Source organism: Trypanosoma rangeli (assembly GCF_003719475.1).
Source record: "Trypanosoma rangeli strain AM80 chromosome Unknown Tra_15.4_contig_00226, whole genome shotgun sequence".
Classification (NCBI taxonomy): Eukaryota; Euglenozoa; class Kinetoplastea; order Trypanosomatida; family Trypanosomatidae; genus Trypanosoma; species Trypanosoma rangeli.
In genome coordinates this window covers 21989-32581 of record NW_021705971.1, presented here as the reverse complement: position 1 = coordinate 32581, position 10593 = coordinate 21989, and the positions used below count along the sequence as shown (strand labels likewise).

At 53.7% G+C, this 10593-nt stretch overlaps 3 protein-coding genes across 3 annotated transcripts, besides 5 other annotated features; all 3 read left to right on the top strand.

Moving 5' to 3' along the window:
- Positions 1-96: a microsatellite.
- Positions 97-337: 241 nt separating this feature from the next.
- Positions 338-417: a sequence feature (GA-rich).
- A 946-nt stretch (positions 418-1363) lies between these two features.
- TraAM80_06305 (uncharacterized protein) lies at positions 1364-2266 on the top strand (the record flags this gene model as incomplete). The annotated part of the gene is made up of 1 exon (XM_029383156.1): positions 1364-2266. The coding sequence occupies one exon, from the start codon at positions 1364-1366 to the stop codon at positions 2264-2266; it is 903 nt and encodes a 300-aa protein (XP_029236997.1).
- Positions 2267-2606: 340 nt separating this feature from the next.
- Positions 2607-2624: a microsatellite.
- A 113-nt stretch (positions 2625-2737) lies between these two features.
- Positions 2738-5596, top strand: TraAM80_06304 (uncharacterized protein; the record flags this gene model as incomplete). The annotated part of the gene is made up of 1 exon (XM_029383155.1): positions 2738-5596. The coding sequence occupies one exon, from the start codon at positions 2738-2740 to the stop codon at positions 5594-5596; it is 2859 nt and encodes a 952-aa protein (XP_029236996.1).
- A 191-nt stretch (positions 5597-5787) lies between these two features.
- Positions 5788-5804: a microsatellite.
- A 390-nt stretch (positions 5805-6194) lies between these two features.
- TraAM80_06303 (uncharacterized protein) lies at positions 6195-10355 on the top strand (the record flags this gene model as incomplete). The annotated part of the gene is made up of 1 exon (XM_029383154.1): positions 6195-10355. One exon carries the CDS (start codon positions 6195-6197, stop codon positions 10353-10355), a length of 4161 nt encoding a protein of 1386 aa, XP_029236995.1.
- Positions 10356-10540: 185 nt separating this feature from the next.
- Positions 10541-10570: a microsatellite.
- Positions 10571-10593: the final 23 nt, after the last annotated feature.

Sequence of the window (10593 nt, the reverse complement as noted above, 5' to 3'; positions counted from 1 at the left end):
CACACACACACACACACACACACACACACACACACACACACACACACACACACACACACACACACACACACACACACACACACACACACACACACAAATACTAACAGCGAAAGGGGGAGTTGAGGAGAATAGTGAGTATATGGACAAAGAGGCTGAACGCCCTGGCAGCGCAACCGCAGGAGGAGGGGAGGATGCAGGTGAGGTGAAAAATGAGGGGAGCTGCCACGCAGTAACGGACGGCTCTGTGCGTGGCGGGAGCGGGGTGAAGAAGAAGCATTCAAACGCCGGCGGCCGGTAATGGCAACAAAAAAAGTAATTCTCAATTGTTAGTTTGACCTTTTTTTTTCTTTTTTTTTTTGCGCGCACTTTTATTATTGTTTTTTTTCCTTTTGTTATGACCCACATTTTTTTTTTTTTAACTTCGTTTTGTCATCGTTTCATTTGCTGCGAGACTTTGTAGATGGAGAGGTTGTGTGACACCTTTTGCGTCCGTTGCGTGTGTGTGTGTGTGGCGTTGTGGCCGCTTGTGTACGTTTACTTTGCGTTACCCCGCAGTGCTTCTTCTTTTGGGAGGTGCATGCCTTTCCTTTGCGTTGATGTTTGGTTTGCCTCGGTATGTCTCGTGCTCTCAATGGGGGAGGAGGAGGAGAGTTGTGGTGCCGGTTTTGTTGCTGCGCGTTGCTACGACGCAAAAGAAATTAAAAGTACTTTGGACGGCGACGGATGCGCCGTTCCACAGCAACGAGTGGGGAAGCGGAGAAGGACGCAAGAAGACGTTTGGGGGTAAGCAGCAAACGAGGGAGCGGATGCACGAGGGATGAGAGATGGCATCTTGGGCACGGCTTCTATCGTGTGCGCTGCCCGTCAGCCATGCGGCTTTGGGTGATGGCTGGTGTTGCTGTTCGTGACTCTTTTCGCACGCCGTGCTCCCTCTTCCTTCTCGTTGCAGTCTGTGGGCCCTTGTCCGCTCTTGGCTTCCGCACTGACTCACATACCCGCGAATCCTTGTATCTCGTTACTCTTTTTTTTTTTTATGCACTGTATCTTTTGTGTGCTTCTGTGGGCGGGACTTTGATTTTTGTACATACGTCTACCTTTTTTTTCTCCATGTAATTGCTTCATGCGCCGGCTCTACCACGGCGGCTGTGTTTATTACCATTATCGCCATTGCCGGGTTCGGATGTATTTATTTAATTGCCCTTACTGCATGGCTTCCTCCTGCATTGTTGTCTTGTTGGTTTTATGCTGGTTGGCTGCAGCGCTACACCCGATCTTCTGCTCTTCACTTTTTTTTTTTTTGCGTCTCAGTGTTCTGCCGCCAGTGGGGCGACGGCGGAGGAGGATAAAGATTTGTGGAGTAGCAATGGAGCTCTTGTCAACTGTTGATAAGCTGGAGAGAAAGAGGAAGAATGATGCGGCACTGTCTGCCTCGGAGACGTTGGTGTTGCTTGAGCCTAGTTCTTTGCTGTTCCCCCCGCCCCACCGTGGCCGGGCGGTGCAGAACGTTGTCGTGATGTACAACATTGGCTCTCTGCCATGCATCTTTAAGATCAAGTCACGGACGCCTGAGCGATATTACATCAAACCCAACATGGGCACAATATCTGCTCAGGGAGCCGTGCGTGTCTGCTGCATTTTGCGCCCCCAGGCCGAAGATTTGCCGTCGACAACGCGGGACGTTTTTCGCTTTTGTCTGAAGCCAATTCCGTGGAGGTTGCTTCCAAAAAGGCGGGAGCTACTGCATGGGGCGAAACTGAAGAAGTTGTGGGATGCTGCGGACTGTGAAGCGCTGACCACCGTGACAAAACAGTTACATTGTTGTTTTGAAGGCGACGCTGCATCTCCGCCGGGAGCATTTATCACGGTACTTGACCCCGCTACTATTGGCCTAGAGATCCCAGCTGAGAGGACGAACGCCGTCTCAGCCTCGGCAACGGGCGTTGATAGTAATGATTCCACGGGACTCACGCAGGAGGCGTCACAGCAAGAAGGGAGACCGAGCAGCATAGTGAAGCGACAAGGAAAGGGTTTGCAAGATTCCACGGGCAGCACACCTGGCCCCAGCAGCCCCTCCTGGAAGGAGCAAAGAGAATCAATGGGAGGCGCAGGCTCCTCCATATCCCAGGGGAGAGCTCGTGAATTGACACATGGGATGGGGTTTATTATAAGGAAAACCACTAAAACAATGGGCCATCAGGTGCTTCTTGTATCTTTTTTTTTGATGGTGTGTAATTGCGTGTGGCTTGTATTCCACTTGCTACGGTGACTCCTGTAATAGCGGGCTGTTGAGTTGTACGTTGTTTCTCGCGGAAATGCTGCCAAACGTGGATCGCCACGCAAGCAACTTGTTTGCTACTGTGCGAAGCCTCTAGACGAGTATCGCATGCGTTTTTTTTTTTTGCTTATTTCCTCCCATTAACTGAGGATGAGAGAAAACGTGCAGCAACACCCAAAAAAAATTAAAAATAAAATCCAAGAAGAAAGTTTGCAACATTTCGTTTTGTCTTGTGATTTCTCATGTGCGTGTGCACGGGAGTGTGGTATTGGGAAAGGCGGTGTAACGGTGTGACACATGTCAAGGCTCTGCCACTCTCTGCGGCGCGTCAATATATATATATATATATTCCGTCAGCATGACAGTTTTTTTCTTTTTTTTTGATTCGTCTTTCGCTTTCTCTCTCACACACGCATACACACGTGAGCGTAGGAAGCGAGTTAGGGGTGGTGCCGGCCGCGAATGGAGTACACCTGCGTGGTTGCCGGCGATCCCATCGTTGGGGTGGACGCCTTGATGTATCTGCTAGTCGATACCCCACTTCCCCAGGAGCTACGCGCGCAGCAGCAGCAGCAGTCAACGCCCTCGTCGTTGTCATCGGCTGCGGCAGAAAAAGTGCTTATTCCGCTGCGACGGACATTAGACCTGCCACATCCCTCACTACCCGAGTTAAAAATCCGTGTTGTGTTGCAGGCCGCGCGTGCACCGTCCGATATGGCGGTAGAAGAAACAGCGACTGTGGTGCTGCTCGTATTCTTCATGGCCTTTACGGATTCGCTGCAGCGCATGCAGATGGAGTGGACTCCACCGCTGCAGGGCCTAAGCCGCCCGCCGATCGTGATTCTTGTGGGGATGACGCACGCTCACAATAAGGCGGCTCCCACAACCATTCAACCAGGCGAGGTTGCACATGTCGCCAAGGAGGTGCATGCAAAGGCGTATTTTGAGGTGGACGAAACTGACAATAACACTATTCGCGGTACCGCCCAGATTACAGAACTTAGGCACGCGATTGCTCGTGCCTGCACCGGTGAATTTAATGAAATGGAAACTGTGACAGAAGCGACTATTTATGAGCAACAACAGTGCGCCGTGCTGACGTCCTCTTTGCAGTCTTTTTCTCCGCGTCTCTCTAGCCCTGACTCGGCCAGTCAATGGACTGCAAATGGTTGGAGCAGCGGCCTGGCGCGTGCGGCTCCCTGCCCCGTCTGGGGGTTTAGACGAAATCCACGCACCAACCGTCTCTTTTACGTTAACCGTGTCATCAAGAAGTCGCAGTACAAACGTCCGCCAGACTACGACGGTGAAGAGCCGGAGTTAACACTGCAGGAGCGTGTGGAGGCGGAACGGGAGCGGCAGGAGCAGCTGCAGCTGGAGAACGCTCTGCGGCGAGAGCACGATGAACTAGGGAACTTCAACGTCGCGATGGAGGAACATCATCAGCGCGTGCGGGTGCTGCAGTCCGGTGCCCGGCAGCTGCAGCTTGCGGTAGAGCGACTTCGAATGCAGGCGGCATCCTTGGCGTGTAGGCGCGAGAGCAATAGAGTGAGCCGTGAGCACATGGCAACGTTGCGCGAGGTGTCGGTGAAGGAGCGGGATTTCCTGCAGGACTCCCTCCAATTCCACGCGACGCAGCAAAAGGAGAGGGGAGCGGTGCAGCAGGCCCTGAAGGAGATGGAGGCGGAGGCGAATGAAGAGGGATGTGTGAACCGTGAAGAGAGCGAGAGGGAAAAAGAAGTGGCAGCGCAGTGTTCAGCCACGGCGCCGTCACGGCGAGGCAGCATCCTGGGGAAAATACACGTGGTGCAAGCCGCGACGCAGCAAACCATGGACAGTACGCGTGTAACCGTGGCGGCGTTGCGTGCGTTGCTTGAAAAGAGCGCCAAGCACCGTGAACGCAAAGCAATTCTTCACGCGGAGCTCTCCTCCACGCTTAAGCGCACGGAGTCGCTTGTGCAACGCACGGCCGTCATCGATGCGGAGGAGCAGCGCGTTGGCGCCACGCTGGTAACCGAACGTGATTTCATGCAGACTGAAACAAAGGCACTCCAGCTACTCGTGGACGCGCGTGAAGTGCAGTTGCAACGAGGGCGAAATCGTCTTCTTTCCCCAGAGGTTGAAGGTTTCCAGGTGATGTTGCTGACGGATGAGGTCCACCAGCTGGAGGAACAAATAGCGGCGACCAAAAAAGTTTTAAGGCGTCTACAAAAGGCAACTCCAATGGGAGTTGCCCACGAACTTGCGCTGTTGCACCGCAGACGCAATACACAGGCTTGTGCTACCGCCCTTGCCACATGGGCCAATCACGTTCGCTGCATCGCACGTCTACAGAAAAAGCTCAGTCTACGTGTGGAACGTCTTTCCGATTTAATGCAGCGTCGTTATGGGCTGATTTGCAGCACACGTGAGCGGTACGTTGAGGAACGTCTTTCCCTTTTGCATGATTGGTACAGGCTAGATGCCGAAGTAGGGAATTCCGGTGGCTTCGGTGACGTCGCGGCACGCATGCACCTCGTTGAGGAACGCATGGATCAGCTGGACACATCTCTTGAACGATTGCAGACGTACATGGCAACCATCGAACACCACTCAAGCAGTCATCAGCTGTACTTGCAACGCTGCAGAGGCATTTTGGAGAAGTTGTCTCTGTGCAATACGGATGTTTTTTCCTTGAAGTCAGACGATGAAGTGGAGTCGTGCGGGATGTTGCTCGTGGGGCGACTACGAGAGGTGACGGCACGCCTCCATTCCGTTGCTATTTCAATGGGCACACTTAATACTTCGGACGGCGATGACGGCGACGCTTTTGGGGAGATGGGCGTAGGAGCGAGCGCCGTATACGCAGGACACATTAAGTTGCTTCAGCGGGAGTTATGGCGCTCTGCTGTGCGAAGTCTGCTGTGTCACTTTCGCCCGGAGGAACTGCAGGAAACCGCAAGGAGACTTTCCCGTCGGCATGCATTGCGTGCAAATGACAACAGTGACAAGTGCAGAGGCGCCACTAACAGCACATCGCCGAAACGAGTAATGACCAACACGACGTCAGCAGATTCTTCGCCCGTTTTTCACTGCAACGTTGATGGGCGTGCCGCTGCAGGTCACAGTGGTGTATCATTGCAGCAACCAGACAGCGATTCCGCATCCGCATCCACGTCTAGAATGTGGATGGAGCAGCAGCTGCTCTCTGTTCTTGCATCGGTGACGGGCGGTTGTGGCCTCGACACGGACGAGGCGACGGTGACGGTTGAGGGGGGCGTGTTGACCGAGTGCCCCGTGTCGTACGACGCGCTTCGAGAGCGGCTGCGGCGGGTGTACGCCTAATAGTTGCGGTGCGCGTAGGCACAGTTTTTTTTTTTTGTATCGGCTCATTTGCTACGGGGTGGTGGTGTGTCACCGCTTGATGCTCCCCCCTCTCCCACTTCTCTGCACTTCTGCACGTGCATTCCCGGAATAACGGGGAAGTATGAAAGTCACAAACAAAAAATACACACACATACGCGGAGCACGGTGACGTGTGTGTGTGTGTGTGCAGGAGAGTTGTCACAGCGCACGTTTACTGCTGTCTACGATGCGCTCTTGTCTTTCCTTTATGATGATGATGATTATTGTTGCTTTTGTTCTCCCCCTTTTCTTATCCATCCACCTCTTTAGGTATATGCGCTTTGAAAGGAGTTCCCAGCAGGCGTGATTGCGGCTGTTTTTTTTTTTTTTACGTTTACTCGGTGAAAGCTGTAGGGCGGTTTAACTTGCGCGTGTGACTCGCCCTTTGCTGACGCGCTGACAGGACGTGGGGCAGACGCGTTGCTGTTGTCCGTTTCACTGACCGTCTCCGTCGTTGCGTTTTAGTATCATAATTGCGTGTGCGCGTGACATCCGTTTTTTTGTTCTTTCCGTTGCTGGTTTTCTGTCTGCCTGACGGATGCCGCGGAATGCGACGGGGGCCATTGTTGAAGCGGACTGCCTGGAATGCCCTACTCCGCGCGAAGCGCACGGCATGCCTCGGCCTCTGCAACACGACGCGCACCTGGACACAACTCTTCCAAGCAGCGTGCATGAGACGCGTATTGTAGACCAGCTGCAGCTTCTACTTGACACAAGTCAGGTGAATCTGCAGGAGTCTGTGAAAATGGGCCGTATTGCCGCTGGGGCTCTCTTCTTTCATCAAGGTGCCCCTGTCGCTATCACATCTATCATGCTTCTCATCTCGTGCGTGTTATTCCCGTCAGTGCAGACCATTGCGTGCACAGTGTTGTTTTTCGTCCTTTACGCATTTTGCATGGGCATGCAGATTTACTTGCTGTGGGCACGCATTACGGAGAAGAAAATGCGTACAGCCTGCATTATGCGTGATGTGCTTGCTCGCTGGCGACAACGTATAACGGGGATGATGAAAATGCCACGCCAGAGTCCCCAAGAACGTCGGGCGGCGTTTTTGGAGTCCACCGCCATGATGCCATTAAAAGCATTTCGCATGGTTGCTATTGTCGACGTGGCCACTGGACGATTGAAGCACATCCTCAAGTGTCTTTTGATGCGGGGCACAAGGCGTCTGGACGAGTCGAAGCTCTGCGCATGGCCGTACACAGAGCCGGTTGGCCCATGTAAACTCGTTGACGCCATGGAAATGACACTGAAATCCGATCCTATAGTGCTGCGGCCGTTGCAGGACAAGGGGCCCCCACCACGGCGTTCAGCTTCACAGCTTCCGAGTCGCCTCGGAGAGGAAGAGGAGGCCAACACAACGGATGACAGTGATCACGAACGCGACTCACGCAAGGAGACAATCGGGGCTAACACAAACTCCGTATCACAAAAGATGGAATTTTTGGTTCACCGTATTTTTCTGCTTGCTTGGGTAGTTGGAATGCTGCTGACGATTGCCGCTGGACTTGCCTTCTGCGTCTTTGCTGACATCTCGATGGGCGAGCACGTTTTTTTATACCCCTCCGTTGCGCTACTTGGTCTGCTTCCGGTGAACGCCATTCTGCTGAGCCGTGCGCTTATGCTTTACGCCAACGTGTATCTTGAACGACTCTTCAGTCACCTGGTTGCGAGGCCCATGTACGCCCTCGATGATCGTGTGCCACGGTTTTCGTTTCTCTCCACTTGGAAGGCGTTGTGGCACGTCGTGCGCAGACGTCCTGATCGTCACCTGCTCTGCTTCTCCTCCTCCATTGTGGAGGTGCTTGGAACGGCCACAGTTGTGGCGCTGCTGGACACGACCGGCGTGGTGACAGACATGGTGCCGCTTCCCGTAGTCATGCTGGTGTGCAAGCGTGAGGAGCAGCCAAATGGCTCTTCTAGCTCGGATGACGAGGGGGGCAACGTTGGCGGCGGTGTAGCAAATCATCCGCACGATGATGATGTGGCGGCTGCTGCTGCTACTACTGTACACGGCCCCAGGCGTGATCGGAAGTTGTGTATGGGACGTAAAAAGGCTCAAGATAGGCTCTTCTTTGAGTTGGAGTTAACACCTAGTCAACAGGAAGACCTTGCCGTGAAGTTTGCGGACGAGAAGGAGTGGGAGGCGCGGGGGCGGAACGTGTCTGTGGTCGCCTACTGTTTGCTGTTGCACGCCCTTCTGCCACAACCAGAAAACCTGGAGACGTGGACTGAACGGTTCCGTTTCTGTGACCGAACGGTTCGGTGGGCACGCAGCACGCATTGGATTGCGCGTGCCAATGAATTTGTGGATGACGTTATCGACTCCTCCCGCATACTTGCACGCATCTTTCAAATCAACACAGAGGCACGAGCCGGGCACAGAAACGACTATCCCGAGCAGGCTAGCACCTTGTTGGTGGTGGATGGGAATGGCATACTGCACGCCTTTACCATAGGTACTGTTGGCATGGTTGTCCGCAACTGCTCTTCACACTTCAATGGTACCTCTGTAGAGGCCTTGAAACCAGCGGAGCGGGATGAACTGATGCATACTGGCAATGTTGTGTGGGAGGAACGCATGGGGCTTGAGACGGTGGCGGTGGCGTGTATGATGTTACCCAAAAAATACGGTGCCGTCGCCGCGAAGCATTTTCCGTGCGACAAGGGTGGGTATAAGGAGTACTTTTTTTTTAACGGCGTGCGGGAGATGGCGACGAATGGAGGGGGAAGAGCGCCCTCCAACTGCGGCCCGCGACAGCCAGATGAAGAGGAGGGGATGCGGCAACAATCGCAGGATGTTGAAGAAACGATCTTGCCACAGTGTGACAAGCAGAGACAAGAGCAAGAAAAGGAAGAAGGGGATACCATAAACTGCGGAAATGCTTCCACGACGGTGCGGGCCGTTGATGACAACGCCTCAATGGGTTTAGCTGAGGGAGACAGAAATACCTTTTCGGGGAGCGAAGGGAACGACAATGTGGATGCTTCTGCCTCACTTGATAGACTTCTCGATGTTCTCGTAGGTGACAACTTTACGTTTCTCGCGTTTGTTGGCCTGCGTGATTCTATTCGTCCCGATGTTGAGAAGTCCATGTCGCTGTTAGATGAGGCTGGTATTCGTTGCATGTACTTCTCCGCGGATAACGAGAGGCGCACGAAGAGTTTTGGCAATCGACTAGGGCTTGAGACGGACTGGAACTGCTGCATCTCACTGAAGACAGGTGCGGTGGAGCTGGACCCCCACAGTATTCGTGCGCAGCTTCCAGTTGGGATTGATGCCATTCGGAAGCACATCCTACACGTGGATCCCATTCCACTGCGTGTGAAAATGTTTTCACACGCCCACAGCGTCTCCACGCGTGCGATGCTTTCGATTCTTCAGGACAACCATGACGTGGTCGTCTCCATTGGCTCCCTTTTTAACCATGGGAACGTGCGCAGCTTCATCCAATCCGATCTCTCAATTGGTGTGCTTCCGACACGACGTGGCCCAGTGGCGGACAAGGAGGAGGCGTACTTGCGACATCACGGTTGTATTGTAGAGCCGTCTGACTTTCACGCGAGGAAAACGTTTAACCGGGACCTCCCGCTCTACCACAATGTAACCGACCTGCTTGCCTGCCCTTGCACCCTGGCGGCCTCCCCCACCCCGTCTATTTTGCCGATTGTGACAACCCTCATCCGGCAGGCACGACTTCGTCTCAGTGGAATTGGAAACTGTGTGGAGTTTGTACTACACGCCAACTTCTTTGTTACCCTTGTGAATGTGGTCGCCTTACTGACGGGATCCCCGCTGCTCATCAGTCCTGCCGCCACCGTCTTTGAGCTCAACGTTATCATCCCCACCCTCGCACTCTCATGCACGTACACGGCGTATGCGGATACTGATCCCATGAAGACGATTCCCTCAAGGCATAATTATTTTGTGCGACTCGCCATCTTTCGCCACAGCGTTGTGGTGTGGTGTTTGCGCTACGTTCCCTCTCTTGTGGCATTGGTGGTTCTCGGGATCACCTGCGGTACACACATATGTAAGAGCAATGTGGCGGGCTTGGGCTTGTCGGCGTCCGATGCCTGTATGACCTCCACCCGCGGCTACATTGCGCTGACGATGAATTACTGGCTCATGATTCATAGCTGGACACATCTCAGTCGTCATCAGCCGCTCTCGCCAAACCTCTCCTTTAAGACACGCTACGGCAAGCGATCGAGTTACCTCTTCAAGTCCTTTCGTTGGGTGTCCGCGTGCGTTGTGTCAACGTTGCTGAGTGTGTTATTTGTGGTTGTGAACACAGTGGGTGACGGCGTCGCGATGACTGCATTTTATCCCTCGCTGGTGCATTTCTTGGTATCCCTCCTTTTTCCGGTCCTGCTGCTCATGTTGGACGTGCCCATTAAGGCGTGGCGGCTACGCCGCTACACGTTGATGCAGAAGTTTCATCGGCTGTCGTTTGGCACACGGCTAGGGATGCACTCGCCGCGCGGCGACTACGAGCCAGAGGGGATGGCCTTCACGGATGCCACTGAGGAGGCGGTGCAGCATGAGGATCGCAACCCGACGCTGAAGCAGCGTCTACACGATATCTTCTACCGTTTTACCACGATGAAGCGGGGGGAACTTGAGCTCAACTGTGTTTGCTGCAATCACATCGGGGGGAACTACGCGACGTATCACATGAACAGGGACGCCATGTGAGTTCGCGGGACTCCTGACTCCTCCTCCCCTCGAGGGTCTGTAGCGAGTGGTAGTGGTGTTGTTGGTGGTAAGCGAGGAGGGCAAGGAGTCGTGATGACTGGAAGGAAAACGTAGAGAAGTGTACAGAGGTATGGTAGAGACGACGTTGGGGAGCAAGCGCGATACATAATTGAGAATGATAGAGAGTGTATATATGTGTGTGTGTGAGTGTGAGTAAGGCGGTAGGAGTCTGCGTTTG